This window comes from Chiloscyllium plagiosum, unplaced genomic scaffold (assembly GCF_037043375.1).
Source record: "Chiloscyllium plagiosum isolate Xiang-an unplaced genomic scaffold, Cpla_swu_hap1 HiC_scaffold_29, whole genome shotgun sequence".
Classification (NCBI taxonomy): domain Eukaryota; kingdom Metazoa; phylum Chordata; class Chondrichthyes; order Orectolobiformes; family Hemiscylliidae; genus Chiloscyllium; species Chiloscyllium plagiosum.
Genome location: NW_028270167.1, coordinates 23,513,417 through 23,529,887, shown reverse-complemented (window position 1 = coordinate 23,529,887; position 16,471 = coordinate 23,513,417). Strand labels below are relative to the sequence as shown.

At 41.3% G+C, this 16,471-nt stretch overlaps 1 protein-coding gene across 2 annotated transcripts in view; it reads right to left on the bottom strand.

The window, feature by feature from the left end:
• The window catches only part of gramd1ba (GRAM domain containing 1Ba), a 647,360-nt gene extending 635,937 nt beyond the window's left edge, over positions 1–11,423 (bottom strand). For both annotated transcript variants that reach the window (XM_087976426.1, XM_087976427.1), the window contains exon 1: positions 11,086–11,423. In XM_087976426.1, coding sequence (XP_087832552.1) covers positions 11,086–11,240 — 155 coding nt within the window. In that variant the 5' untranslated portion in view covers positions 11,241–11,423. The remainder of the gene's footprint in view (positions 1–11,085) is intronic.
• Positions 11,424–16,471: the final 5,048 nt, after the last annotated feature.

Genomic DNA, 16,471 nt, shown 5'->3' with positions numbered 1-16,471 from the left:
CTGCCTGGTTTTGGGTCTACACTAAAAAGCAAGGCAAGAGAGAAGTACTGTGAGCCTTTAAATTTTGAATAAGGCAGAAAAACATAAAATGGCAAGACAAGGCAGAGATGCTATAAGCAGAGTAGGTAGAAAGTGTGAGTGCTAAGAGAACAACCAAGGAGCTCTAAGATGCAGCATGGTCCAATCCACGAGATGTGTGCTTATCCCTGCACGCAAAAGTATCCTACCAGCAACATCACAATAAAAAATGCCAGTGCCTTTCATGTTGCAGCACTGAAGCGAAGCATGATATTTCAGTACGTGCTGTGCCCCAATGACACAATGAGGTACATGCGTGCCCGATGCCGTCTGTGAATAGGGAATGCAGTCAGTCACTACCAATGGAGGACAGCCCAAGATGTTGATGACTGCTAATCGAAGATGGAGACCTAGAAGAGTAAGTGGCGAGTTGGAGACAACAAATACAAATGTATCCATTTTGTGTATACACTGTGCACCAGCATTTGAATGAGGCAAGATTGGGCAACAATAGAAGGCAAATACTTGAAATAAACTTCTCAGTATTTGTGAGAATCTCATCTTGACATTCAAAAACTTTGTTTACAGCATTCAACATTTTCTTTCTAAACATCAAGAATCCGATTTTAGTAAAGTCGTCATATTTTCCCAATTGACTTGCCATTGACCACATTTTTCAGGAGTTGGAAAGATTAATGGGTGTCTATATTTCTTCAGGATTATTTTCTTCTGATTTATCTATTTTCATTTGCATGTTAGATTTTTCTCTCATCTTAAATAAGTTGACTTTTTCATTCCTTTTTAACTTCCAATTCCATTCCAATTTCAAGTGCATAGTTTCATTGTAAATCTCACTATATTGTATTGACACTCCATTGCATAAAGTCACTGTGCTATTCTATGTAATTCACATAATTTCAGATTTAAGCAAATTTAAAGCAATATAAATCAAATATTTTTAGAATTCGCATGAAATACCCAAGTCATTTGATTAATAGTTGAAACTTTATTGCTGGAACAGCACAGCAGGTCAGGCAGCATCCAGGGAACAGGAGATTCGACGTTTCGGGCACAGGCCCTTCTTCAGGAATGAGCAGAGAGTGTTCAGCAGGAGAAGATAAAAGGTAGGGAGGAGGGACTTGGAGGAGGGGCGTTGGAAATGTGATAGGTGGAAAGAGGTCAAGGTGAGGGTGATAGGTCGGAGTAGGATGGAGGCGGAGAGGTCAAGAAGACGACTGCAGGTCAGGAAGGCGGTGCCGGGCTGGAGGGATCCGGCTGAGACAAGGTGGGGGGAGGGGGAGATGAAGAAACTGGTGAAGTCCAAGTTCATCCCCTGCGGTTGGAGGGTTCCCAGTCGGAAGATAAGACGCTCCTCCTCCGACCGTCGGGTTGTTGTGGTTTGGCGGTGGATGAGTCCAATGACCTGCATATCCTCGGTGGAGTGGGAGGGGGAGTTGAAATGCTGTGCTACAGGTTGGTTGGGTTGGTTCGTCCGGGTGGCCCAGAGGTGCTCTCTGAATCGCTCCGCAAGTAGGCGGCCTGTCTCCCCAATATAGAGGAGGCCACACCGGCTGCAGCGGATGCAGTAGATGATGTGGGTGGAGGTGCAGGTGAATCTGTGGCGGATATGGAAGTTTCCTTTGGGGCCTTGGAGAGAAGTGAGGGGGGAGGTGTGGGCGCAGGTGTTGCACCTCCTGCGGTTGCAAGGGAAGGTGCCGGGAGTGGAGGTTGGGTCGGTGGGGGGGTGTGGATCTGACAAGGGAGTCGCGGAGGGAGTGGTCTCTACGGAAAGCTGATAGGGGAGGGGAGGGAAATATATCCTTGGTGCTGGGGTCTGTTTGGATATATTTCCCTCCCCTCCCCTATCAGCTTTCCGTAGAGGAAAGGAGCGTCTTATCTTCCGACTGGGAACCCTCCAACCGCAGGGGATGAACTTGGCCTGTGCCCGAAACGTCGAATCTCCTGTTCCCTGGATGCTGCCTGACCTGCTGTGCTGTTCCAGCAATAAAGTTTCAACTTTGATCTCCAGCATCTGCAGACCTCACTTTCTCCTCATTTGATTAATAAAAAGGTTCCTTCATTGAAAATTTTCAGGCATAGATTGCACTTTTTTTCTCAACCTGTGTCACCCTTTGCTGTGAATGCCAAAATTATAGGTTGCATCTCAGAGAAGGTAGCTCAGAGTGTGATAGGTAGATGGAGGTGGGGGTAATGGTGATAGATCGGAGAGGAGGGTGGAGCAGACAGGTGGGAAGGAAAATGGACAGGTGGGACAGGTCATGAGGGCAGTGCTGAATTGGAAGGTTGGAACTGGGATAAGGGGAAAATAAGGAAACTGGTGAAATCCACATTGATGCCGTGGGGTTAGAGGATCTTGAGGTGGAAGATGAGACGTTCTTCCTCCAGGCATCGGGTGGTTCCGGGAGTGGCGATGGAGGCGGCCCAGGACCTGCATGTCCTAGGCAGAGTTGGGGTGGGGTTTGCTTTTAACACTGGTCAACCAGCTGCTTCCCATGCATTTCATGTTTTGTGCAGAAAAAATGTGTTTTCTGCACACTACTGTTATCTGAAAATATTATCCAGAATGCTATGTCAAGCAAGCAGCCAGTATGTGTTTTGGTAACATAAAGGACCATCTTTAAAATCTGGCAATGCCTCATTTTACATTTCAGCTTAGAAAATGGTCCATATAGCACTAAAGTTTGGGAGATTTCATAGACTACTGAGGCCACAATATGGAAAGCATAAAGCAAGTGCACATTTCCAGAAAGAAGTGTGCCATCCATATATGGAGCACAAAAATATCTATTCTTGCCAAAATTAAACAAGGTGCTAAAAGGTTACTATAAGAGATCCCCCTCCTCAAGACTGATTTGCTTTGAGGCTACATCATGAGCCCACATCTTTGTGACATACTCATTGTGTCAACAACAGTGGCCAAATGCTTGCATACACTTTACTGGCAAGTTCAGATATAATACATGATCCATTATAATGTCTGGGCTCTCCAGAGATTAATCATTCTAGTACAGGGAATTAAATGTCCCACTGCAGCAAAACATATGTTGTGGACCAGGCCATAGCCCTCAAAACATTTCAAGAAAATAGTCCAGGCCCTAACTTTGCTAGTTGCTTTAAGCAAGTGTAAAGTGGATATTCCAGGAGTGATGTAGTTGGCCCAATCACTTAGTTTTAAACAAAACAGAATTAACTTGCAAGATTACCAAATGAAACACAAACAAAAAAGAGAACAGAATACAGAATAACTTAACCTATCCAAAAACCCAAGAGACTATCTCAACTTAATGATGCTGATCCAAATATTTGAATCAATTCCTAATCAACTCGGAGAAAGTGAGGACTGCAGATGCTGAAGATCAGAGCTGAAAAATGTGTTGCTGGAAAAGCGCAGCAGGTCAGGCAGCATCAAAGGAGCAGGAGAATCGACGTTTCGGGCACAAGCCCTTCTTCCGGAAGAAGGGCTTGTGCCCTAAACGTCGATTCTCCTGCTCCTTTGATGCTGCCTGACCTGCTGCGCTTTTCCAGCAACACATTTTTCAACACCAATTCCTAATCCCCTCTTTACAGAAAAGGAAATATCCAACACAGGTTCTTACAGGAGAGATATCAGAGAGAGGGAGGATCAGCATGGATCTGCTTCTTTGGGTCCAGCAGCTTCACAACTGACTGCCTGCTAAAACCAAATCAAACCAGAGAAAAGCTGAGCTGGGTGGACTGTACAAGTGATCTTTTTTTAAATTTGAATGCCTTTATAGGTAGACCAACCCCAGACATTTTGGAAACGGTGTCTTTACGATCTCCTGAAAAAATACCAAGGACAACATAACCTTGTTAAAGGAGCAGCAGCATCACACGGGTACATGCGCCTCATTTTGGGGCCACTATTACCAGGTTTACAATAGCAATTTCTCGGACATTCACATTTGTCCATTTATCTTGGTCTGGATCATTGAGCTTTACGACAATTTATTCTTCCACCCTCTACAAAATTAGTTACAAGACAGGATTGGCTGTTGCAGGTTCCAGGATTTAAATGTTTTAGTAGGGTCAGAGGTGGGGGTAAAAGAGGGGGAGGTGTGGCATTGCTTGTCAAAGATAGTATTACAGTGGTGGAAAGGACGATGGATGAGGACTTGCCATCTGAGGTAGTTTGGGCTGAGGTTCGGAATAGGAAAGGTGAGGTCACCCTGTTAGGAGTCTTTTACAGGCCTCCCAATAGTCCTAGAAACGTAGAAGAAAGGATAGGGAAGGTGATTCAGGAGAGGAGTGACAGTAATAGGGTGGTTGTGATGGGGGACTTTAACTTTCCTGATATTGATTGGGAAAGCTATAGCTCAAGTTCGTTAGATGGGTCAGTGTTTGTTCAATGTGTGCAGGAGAGTTTCCTGACACAATATGTAGACAGGCCAACAAGAGGTGAGGCCATACTGGATTTGGTTCTGGGTAACGAACCAGGCCAGGTGTTAGAATTAGAGGTAGGTGAGCACTTTGGGGATAGTGACCATAATTCGGTGATTTTTACTCTCGTGATGGAGAGGGATAAGTGTGCACTACAGGGCAAGAGTTATAGCTGGGGTCAGGGAAATTATGATGCGGTGAGGCATAACTTAGGATGTGTGGCTTGGAAAAGTAGACTCCAAGGCAAGAGTGTAAATGATATGTGGAGCTTGTTCAAGGAGCAACTATTGAGTGTCCTTGATAATTATGTACCTGTCAGGCAGGGAGGAAAGGGTCGTGCGAGGGAGCCGTGGTTTAATAAGGAATTGGAATCCCTTGTTAAATGGAAGAGGGCGGCCTATCTCAAGATGAGACGTGAAGGTTCAATTGGGGCGATTGAGAGTTATAGGGTAGCCAGGAAGGACCTGAAGAGAGAGCTAAGAGCAGCAAGGAGGGGACATGAAAGGTCCTTAGTCGGTAGGATTAGGGAAAACCCTAAGGCTTTCTATAGGTATGTTAGGAATAAAAGAATGACTAGGGTAGGAATAGGTCCAGTCAAGGATAGTAGTGGGAAGTTGCGTGTGGAGGCGGAAGAGATTGGGGAGACACTGAATGAATACTTTTCTTCAGTATTTACTCAGGAACAGGGCATTGTCGTCGATGTGAAAACTGAGTCACAAATAAGTAGAATGGATGGCTTTGAGGTATGTAGAGAAGAGGTGTTGGAAATCCTGGAAAAGGTGAAAATAGATAAGTCCCCTGGGCCTGATGGCATTTATCCTAGGATTCTCTGGGAAGCAAGGGAGGAGGTTGCAGAGCCATTGGCCTTGATTTTTATGTCCTCTTTGTCTACAGGAGTAGTGCCAGAAGACTGGAGGATAGCAAATGTGGTTCCCTTGTTCAAAAAGGGGAGTAGGGATAACCCTAGTAACTATAGGCCGGTGAGTCTCGCTTCTGTTGTGGGCAAAGTCTTAGAGAGAATTGTAAGGGATAGGATTTATGCACATCTGGATAGGAATAATGTGATCAAGGATAGTCAGCATGGTTTTGTGAAGGGCAGGTCGTGCCTCACAAACCTTATTGAATTCTTTGAAAAGGTGACGAAGGAGGTTGATGAGGGGAAAGCGGTAGATGTGGTATATATGGATTTTAGTAAGGCGTTTGATAAGGTTCCCCATGGTAGGCTACTGCAGAAAATACGGAGATATGGCATTGAGGGTGAGTTGGAGGTTTGGATTAGGAATTGGCTGGATGGAAGAAGACAGAGGGTAGTAGTTGATGGCAAAGTTTCTTCATGGAGTGCCGTCACTAGCGGTGTTCCGCAAGGATCTGTTTTGGGACCATTGCTGTTTGTCATTTTTATAAATGACCTGGAAGAGGGGTTAGAAGGTTGGGTGAGCAAGTTTGCGGATGATACGAAAGTCGGAGGAGTTGTTGACAGTGAGGAAGGATGTGGCAGGTTACAGCAGGATATAGAGAAGCTGCAGAGCTGGGCAGAAAGGTGGCAAATGGAATTCAATGTAGCTAAGTGTGAGGTGATTCACTTTGGGAAGAATAACAAAAAGATGGGGTACTGGGCTAATGGTCGGATACTTGGTAGTGTGGATGAGCAGAGGGATCTTGGTGTCCATGTACACAGATCTCTGAAAGTTGCCACCCAGGTAAATAGTGCGGTGAGGAAGGCATATGGCGTACTGGCTTTTATTGGTAGAGGAATTGAGTTCCGGAGTCCTGAGGTCATGATGCAGTTGTATAAGACTCTGGTGCGGCCGCATCTGGAATATTGTGTGCAGTTTTGGTCGCCATACTATAGGAAGGATGTGGAGGCACTGGAACGGGTGCAGAGGAGGTTTACCAGGATGTTGCCTGGTATGGAAGGAAGATCGTATGAGGAAAGACTGAGACACTTGGGGCTGTTTTCATTAGAGAAAAGAAGGTTTAGGGGTGACTTGATTGAGGTGTACAAGATGATTAGGGGGTTAGATAGGGTTGACAGTGTGAACCTTTTCCCGCGTATGGAGTCGGGTATTACAAGGGGGTATAGCTTTAAATTAAGGGGGGGTAGATATAGGACTGAAGTTAGGGGTAGGTTCTTCACTCAGCGAGTCGTACGTTCATGGAATGCCCTGCCAGCAGCAGTGGTGGACTCTCCCTCTTTATGGGCATTTAAGCGGGCATTGGATAGGTATATGGAGGATAGTGGGTTAGTATAGGTTAGGTGGGCTTGGATCGGCGCAACATCGAGGGCCAAAGGGCCTGTACTGCGCTGTATTCTTCTATGTTCTAAAGTCTTCTATCATGCTGTATCATGCAAATACAGAAATACTCCTTCCAAATGTAATTACCATTCAAGATCTATATTTTGCCAATATGACAATTTTCCAAGATTGCAAGTTTTGAAATTTATTCTGTTAATTTGATAATCAAGGAATACTCTATGGTTAAAATTGGTTTAGATGTTTAAACTCTATTTTACATTGGGAATATTGTCACTGAACTTTTGCAAATTCGTGAAGGAAAAGAGATTTTCATTTAAAAGACACGTGACTCAAATGGTGTCTTTCAAAAACAGAAAAAAACACGATACGTAGTTTTTTAGATTAGATTCCCTACAGTGCGGAAACAGGCCCTTCGGCCCAACAAGTCCACACCGACCCTCCAAAGAGCAACCCACCCCCTTACATTTACCTCTGACTAATCCACCTCATACTACAGGCAATTTAGCATGGCCAATTCACCTAACCTACACATCTTTGGACCATGGGAGGGAACCGGAGCACCCAGAAGAAACCCACACAGACACGGGGAGAATGTGCAAACTCCACACAAACAGTTGCCCGTGGCGGGAATTGAACCTGGATCTCTGGCGCTGTTAGGGAGCAGTGCTAACCACTGAGCCACCATGCCTAATTCAATTTTACTAAGCCAGGCTGCCATTCTTGATAAGGCTTTTAGTCACCCTTCAAAATGATTTCAACCTGTGCGAAGATCTGGTAAACTAGAGGGTATACACTGGGCACAGAGGTCAAGTTGAAAAATCTGCAATGAACTACAGAGCTAAAGTCCTCAAATGTAAAATCAAAACCATTTCAGTAAGCTAAGTGTAGCCCAAAGCATTAAGCACAGAATATAAAAGCATTTATGAAACTAATCCATGCAATGATCATAATCAGACCAAATTCTACAGAATTCTTTAGACAAAGGAGATCAGTGGAGGAGGAAGGGAAAAGGACTCGAGATGATTAATCTTGAAAGAAAAGCCATGCATTCTTCTGGTCCTCCAAGATGGTCCTGAATCATGAGGAAGTTTTGGCTGAAGACATCGAAACTATGTTCTGCTCATTAAGATCTGTTTACAAATACGTTAACATAGGAAAAGGTATCCTATGTGGTCAGACAAATATGAAAGTCTTGAAATTCATCTGCTATCGTTTATGTATTTTGAGATAAAAACTGGCTGTAGCCAAGCTGAAATGATTGCCAGCTTCCAAAAAAGAATGTTTAAAAACACTATATAAACTTAAGGAAAAAAAGCCAAAACCTGACCACCTGCAAAGTGGGAGGTGAAGGCAATGGAGGTGAGGATTTTGTTAAGGCTATGAAAATGTCGGGATGACAGGTGATGCAATAGAGGGAGTAATTAGCAATTCCACACTACTCGTTAGACTTCATTTCCACCAGTTGCAAACTGAATAAATAGCTGACACAGCTATCTTTAAATCATGCATAAAGTCTCTTAAAAACCTTTAAATATCAAAGACCACTTATTATTGCTTTAATGTGGACCAATTGCATTCATTTTATGTTTCATATAGATTTATCCCAAAGGCTTTACAGAAAGTAGAATGAAAATTAGATGCGGTGAGTCACAAATTTGTTGGCAAACTTAGGGTATTACTTAAAATTAGTGACATTTGGTTTTGAAGGCCTGCATATTTCATGTCACTTTACTCAAAACATACCAATGTGCACTCTGTCTTGCCTGAATACTAACGAGTGAAATATGGCTCACTGTTTCGTATAGTTAAAGCTACAAGCTAAATCATGAAATTACGATGGGAATCGGTTTATGGGAGCTGTTATCTTAGTCATAGCTTTCAAACAATAGGAAATAATGCCTCTCTGCCAAAAAGCGACTGAAGCTATCCTTCCATCATCTTGACACCTGGCAAGCAATCCAATAAAAAGTAAAATTGACTGTACCAACTAGACTGATCAAAATAACTTGGATTAATTTAATGGTGGCAATTAGTGCCATATCAAACAATCAAAGTCTAGTTTGATAAGCTAATCAAGTAATTTAATTATTGGTACATCAGTGTAGAAACACAATTGTAAAACAAAACAACAAAATATATCACTTACAAAACTGAATATACAGATTACACTCCAGCATTTTGGAAGGTAAAGGTACACATGAAGACACAGAGCAATCTGATAAGTGCTTTAATTTTGCAACACTAATAAATTTCACATACCAACTATTGTTGTATTGTAGTAACTTGGCTATTCCTTGAGATAAAGATTGAATAACTATATGCAAATCAATGTGATTTTGTTTGTTCAGAATTTCATCTATCCATTCAAGGTGACCATTATTTCAATTATACAAGTAAGCAATTGCCTGCATTATTTAGCTTTATACCAGTTTTTATTTTAGCTAGAAATGGAGTGTATCATTCATATTTCCAAAACATTGCACTTTGCTTTTCTGAAATTTCTCCTAGAGGTTCGGCTTTCTTTAACTGGCAGCATGGGTTCAACAACACACATCTAAGAATATTTCAAAACATGTTTTACTTAGAAAAACATATATTTTACAAAATACTTGTTCCCATGCTACATTCATGCAATGTCAACAGGACAATGCAATTTTGCTTAAATTTCAAACGTTTCATTACTAGGTCCTTGAGTTTCTCTGTATTTCTTGCTACCATTGCAGCAAATTAGAATTAAAGAATAGTCACCATGTATTCTCATTATGGAATGGTACATATTGCTGAGAAATAATAAATGCAATTTAACTCATATTAATCATCACTCACTTCAGCAATGTAAAGGGCATTCATTAATTGATCATTATTTTATGAATACCGTAGATACTTGAAACAAGTTCAAAACATTAATATCATTGTCATGAGTTTTGGATAATGCCATAAACAATGGGAACAACTATCTAGCAGAATGAAAATATGAATTCAATCCACTGACGAAACTACATTAAGAATTACAGATACCTGGCTGTGACTGCAAGGTAGAATTCTAACATCAAGCGATGCAATACATAATCATCCAAACCCCCAACCCAAGTTTAGAAAACCAATTTTTAAAATCACTGCATGATGTTTTTAAAAAATGAATGCGATAGCTTGCAAAATGGAAGATACATGTACGTGTTTGTGTTCTGCATGGATCCAAGCCCAAATATGTTAAAGTATGATTGCACTCAAATTGAAGAAACATTCTCACTGGCATTACTGCAAAACTCTTAAGAAATAACCTACAGTCAACTCTCTGGAGAATATATATGCAGAATATATCACTGCTCTACTTTGCACCTTCCTTGTTTCCGATTTTGGTTTTCAAAATACACTTATGTTTTACAGTTATTCATGGCAGTTACCTTTTCCCCAGAGGATTATATGAGTATAAGGATTCTTATTAACTGGACATTCTTGTATCTGTTTAGTGGTGTTTAGTTCAACTCAGAACAAACCATTTAATAATAGAAAAAAAAATCAGTGCACCAGTTAAAGAAAAACTTGGCCTTGAGAAATGTGTAGGGGTTTATGATGTAAATCAATGCTTTGTAGTAGAATAATCTTGGCTACTTACCACTATTAAAATGGTTCACTTGCAAGCTTAGGTAAATTACAGGGGGTACAGAAAAACAAATACACTGATCACAAATGTTAAAAAAACACTAATAATTGCTGGGAATATAGAAAGAGAAATATTATGGGGCATTAAGATTTAATTTTTAAATTTCTGAATAGCATAACTTACCGCAGCATATGCCAGGTACTGTTTTACAAAAAGCTATCAAAAGGTCATTACAGATCAACATTTAGGATGTAGCAGAGAGGGAGCATCACATCAGATTCCTGTTGCCACATTTACTAAAATCTATATCTTTCTGTTCAGGTACAGGAGGCGGGAAGGCATAAGAAAACCCAAACAAAACAACAACCAGTTAAGTATACAAATTGTTTGACAAGGCAGGATCTGAAAACATATCGAAGTTTGCAGGGCAGCTTTTAATTATTCAGAAGTTTTTTTGGACGGGTAGAATGGGGTAGAATAGATTTGAAGGAGCACCTTCCTGGAAATTGCCACTGTCACAAGAGCTTGCAGTATCAATTTTGTTTTTGCGACCAACGTGTCAAAAAAGTTTACCTTTCCAAAAACAAAACAAAGACGCAATGTGTCAATATCCCGAAATAGACAACGATAATCAATTGCATGGAAGCCTCTTAAGCAAACTGCCAAGTTTTTCCCACAGCTTGACAACTACCGTTATCCCTGGCACGGAACATTCACAAAGTGCAAAGCCTGAGGACACCCAGAGAGAGGGGGGAAAAATGGCCAGTTCTTTCGCTTCTCTCCTACCTGGGATGTCTCAAGCCGGCCGGAGAAGGCGGTTTATTCCTCAAGTACTGGAGCTGCTGGAGCGACCTCACCGAAATGTTCTTGAACAAACTGTCCTCCGCCGCGTCTTCCAGCTTCAGCTGCGGGATGATGTGCCCCGCGTTGGTGAAAGCCATTCTGTTTCACTTGAGTTTATTTCAACAACACAATTCGAAACGGAGTTCTTGTCTCCTCTTTCCTTCTCTCTTGCCCACCCCCAACTCCCCCGGATTAACGAATATCCCGTTTTGTGTGTTTATTTGTGATAGTTTTCCCCGAGGACATGTTAGACTGGCTCTTTTATCGTTAGACTGATGCTGACTGCTGCCGCCGCCGCCGCCGGCCGCGAGTGCGCACACAACGCCAGAACCGGAACGTTGGGCGCGCGACGACGCGCGTGCGCCCGAGTCCCTGACTCCAAAGGCCGTGAGCTCGCGCCCAGTCCGCGCGCCACACGTCTGCCGCGAGGAGCGGCGCGCCCGGGAAACCCGGGTATCCAAGTGCACATGCCCTTTCCCTTCCCCCACACTAAACCGCCCCATCTCCCTCTCTCGTCCTTCGGGCCTGGTGCGTTCTTTGTCTGATTCTCGGCCTGATTTTAACCCCTTCTGAGTGAATGTGCAAAATCAAAGGCTGCCTGCTTCCTATTTCGTGTGCATCATGCATCTGTGTGCCTGTGCAAACATACATCTGTGAAGAACCACTGGGATGGCGAGAGAAAATCAGGTCTGGCAGATTCTGTGGAGAGAGAAAAAGTGGGAGTTTTGAGTCCAGTATGACTACAAGAAACAGAATAGTCATTTCATATTTTAATGTTAACTGTTCCTCTCTCCCCAGATGCTGCCAGAACTACTGAGTTTCTCCATTGTTTTCTGTTTGTTTCATATTTCCAGCATTCACAGTCTTTTGTTTTTAACTTTTATATGTCTATAAGGGTTTTTACAGCTATTACATATTATACAATTATATATTGTAATGAGTCCTCAATATATTCCAACCTTTAGAATCATAATTTGCAAATCGCTTTCCTCATGTTCACAAACCCATCCATTGTAATTACCCCATCAGGCACATGGATGTACAAATGAATACAGTGCTGTCTGATGTACATTTTGTTCTTATTTCAAATCTTCAGTATCTGTAACATTATGTTTTACACATTTAATACCAACACCAACCTGTAATTTGGGTTAGTATTTTAAATCATGTTTCATGAGAATCACCTTTTCTAAAAGTGGAAACATATATATGAACAGGTAAGTCAGCATCTGTTAAAGAGATGAGTGGTTAAACAGGTGGGATGTTGTAAGTTGTCTTTTCTTTGGAAATGCTGATTGATCAAAACTATACTTTCACCATTTTTGGGTTTTTTTCTAGTTTGCTGTACATACGAATGATATTTCACATTCATCGATCTATTTATAGGAAGATATTCCAAGAAAAAGTTCAGAATTTTTTTTCAGCAAAAATTAAGAATCATCCTAATCAGCATTAGCATGCCTTACGAACATTCTTAGAAAGTTAAGGTAATTTGATTTATTGGACTAATTTTGGAAAAATGTAGATAACATTTTCATCGAGTCATAGAATCATACAGTACAGAAGCAATCCTTTGGCCTATTGAGCCTGTGCAGCCAAAAATACCTAGAATAGTCCCACTTTCCCATTCTAGACCTTTAGCCTTGAATGTTACAATCCTTGGATTTGATTGTTCATGAAACAGATTGATCATACTTTGTTTTAGAGAATAAATTCAGCAGTAAACTAATTAATGTTATCTCCAATAAGCAAATGTTAGTCAACAGAAAATTGCTGGATGCTGATGAGAGTGTATTGTCATTTAGATATTCATATATAAACAGGGTTAACCCAGGTTAAAATGATCATGTTATTTTACTGATTAAAGGCAATAGAAGCAACTGTTTTGCAAGCTTGTATTGGTTTCAGCATTATCATGTCACTAACCTAGTTAATGAACAGATAGAGATTCGTAAGTGTAAGTTTACTCTTTCAGTGAACATTCTATTTTCTTCAAAGCTAACAACTAAGGTGCCTTTAAAGAAATGGAACTCTCCTGAAAGAAGTAACTTGAGGTTTTAGCATATAAGTTGATCAATCCAAGTGTTGACCAAGTGCTACATTCGTGAAGCTGCTGTTCTTTGAATGAAAGGTTAAGTTAAGGCCTTTCTGAAGGATTCATGAGTTCAGTAAACACAACAAGCCCACATCCCTCTATAAGGTCACCTCGCAGCCTCCAAAGCTCCACGGAAAACAGCCCTCGCCTATTCAACCTCTCCCTATAGTCCAAATCCTCCAACCCAGGCAACATCCTTGTGAATCTTCTCTGGACTCTTCAAGTTTCACAACATCTTTCCGATAGGAAGGAGACCAGAATTGCACGCAATATTTCAATAGTGCCCTAACCATTGTCCTGTACAGCCTCAACATGACCTCAACTCCTGTACTCAATACTCTTACCAGTTAAGGAAAGCATACCAAACACCTTCTTCGCTGTCCTATCTACCTGCGATTCCACTTTCAAGGAACTATGAACCTGCACTCCAAAGTCTCTTTGTTCAGCAACACTGCCTAAGACCTTACCACTAGATGTATAAGTCCTGCTAAGATTTGCTTTCCCAAAATGCAGCACCTCACATTTATCTAAATTAAACTCCATCTGCCACTTCTCAGCCCATTGGCCCATCTATCAAGATCCTTTGTAATCTGAGGTAACCTTCTTCACTGTCCGCTACACTTCCAATTTTGTTGTCATCTGCAAACTTACTAACTGTACCTCTTATGCTCACGTCCAAATCATTTATATAAATATGGAAAAGTAGTGGACCCAGCACCGATCTGTGTGGCAATCCACTGGTCACAGGCCTCCAGTCTGAAAAACAACTCTCCACCACCACCCTCTGTCTTCTACCTTTGAGCCAGTCCTGTATCCTAATGGCTAGTTGTCAATTCTCTGTTGCAATTGAGCTGTTGGTACGATATATCACAATTTAAATAATTTAAAATTAAAACTCTACAGTGCATCCTCATTCTAGCCATTTGAATTTGGGATCTATAGTTGGTGAACATTAGCCATTCCAGCTTTGTGTTTTTAAGCCAAGTTTTCAAAAAGACTCAATACGTAAATTCAAAGCATTTCACAAAGGGTTCGGGGAAGAGAAATTGGTTTGCTTTATTCCTTCCATGTATCAATTGAGAAATTTTTGCCTTACTCATGATTCTATCAGCTTTCCAACATTTTGACTATAAGAGCAGGAGCAAATAGATTATTTTTGATACTAATATATCTTTCAATGTCTTGGATTTGGCCCGCTCCAGTTCTCTTTCTTTATACTATATATGAAAGACTTTAATTTTCTTAATATAGCTGTACCCAAAGCACATCTATCCTTGATCACTCTAGATTAGTCAGCAGATTTAGAGAAAAAGAATTGCTTTGTGAATGTCTGCCAGGTAAAACATTAGTGTTTCTGTTTTCTATTTGAACATTTACCTTTTGCCAGCCTATGGTCTGGAGCTTTAATTTATAATCCAACAGTAAATCCCCAAAATATGATTATAAGAGATGTTTAAAGGACCACACAAAGATTGACATAAAACATTCAATCAATTTGGTATTGTCAAAGAAAAATTTTCAGCAGCACAATTTTGGAGCATCAACATGCAATGCCATGGTAATGGGGTCACAGTTTCAATTCCATAGTTGGCCAACTTCCAAATCTTCATCACGTTACCATGGGGAAGGAATGAATGGAAGCCATTGTGGCCTCAGAGAAGAAAATCGCAATCAAAATTATTACCAGATCACCATTGAGCATTTTTAACTGCTAAACAAATTATTGTTCAGACGCATTTCTTGGAATGAGTAATTTGTCTTTCGGATTATTGTAAGACCATAAGAAATGGGGTGGCATGGTGGCTCATTGGTTAGCACTGCTGACTCAGTGGTTCAGTTGCACCCTCAGGCAACTGTCTGTGTGGAATTTGCATATTCTCTGCATGCCTACATTGGTTTCCTCTGGGTGCTCTGGTTTTTTTTCCCCACAGTCCACAAATGTGTAGATTCTGTGGTTTGGCCATGCTAAATTTGCCAAAGTGCCCAGGGATGTGCAGGCTCGGTGCATTATCCACGGGAAATGCAGGATTACAGAGATGGGATAGGTGGGTGCGTCTGTCTGAGATGCCTTTTGGAAGGTCAGTATGGATTTGATGGGCCAAATAGCCTACTTCCATGCTGTAGGGATGCAATGATTCTATAGGAACAGAGGGAGGGGTTTAGCCCCTGCAGCCTGCTCTGCCATTCAAGAAGATCATGGAGATTTGGCATTATTCACACCAACATTCCTAACCTTTCCCCATAACTCATGACCCTCTACTGATCAATCTCAGCCTTTCATGTACATAAGGACTCTGCTCGCACAGCTCTCTGTAGCAAAAAGCTCCAAAGACGTGCAGCCCTCTGAGGAAAGGAATTTCTTCTTCTTTTTAATTGTAAATTTGCACTTCTTTATTCGGAGACAATTCCCTCTAATCCGAGATTCTTCTATAAGGGGAAACATCACCTATTTGCCCTGTCAAGCCGCTTAAGAATCTCATATGTTTCAATGAGACCATCTCACATTATTTTAAACTGCAATGAATAGAATCCCAGGCTGTTTAATATTTGCTCATAAGACAAACCCTTCATAACAGGGGATCATCCTAGTGAACATTCTCTGCACTGTCTCCATTGAAGTAGTATCTTTCCTTAAATAGAGAATCAAAACTGCTCAGAGTAATCCAGACGTGATCTCTCTAGTACCTTGTACAGTTGCAATAAGAGTTCCCTACTCTTATTACTCCAATCTCTTTGAAATAAGTACCAACATTCCATACCTTCCTGATTACCCATTACACCTTTGTGCTCGCTTTCTGTGTTTTGTGCACAAGTACCCCAAAGACCCTTTGTGTTGAAGCTTTCTGCAAGTTTTTTCAATTTAACTGTTATTCTGCTTTTTTTGTTCTCCCTTCCAAAAAGAGTAACTTCCTATATTTCTATATTATACTACATTTGCCAACTTTTTGCCCAGTTACTTGTCTTCCTGAAAACTCTTTGTATCGTTCCCACAACTTCCCTTTCCACCTATTTTTGTGTTATCTGCCAACTTGGCTAGTACATTAATTTCATTCCTGCAAGTCATTAATAGATGCTGTAAACAACTGAGGTCACCAATGTTAAAAGGAATACCTTATCCCCATTGACTGTTTCTTACCCATAGCCAATTCCCTATGCATGATAATATTCTATCTCTAACACCTTGGGCTCTTATCTTACGATTTAACCTTTTATGAGGTACCTTGTCAACTGCCT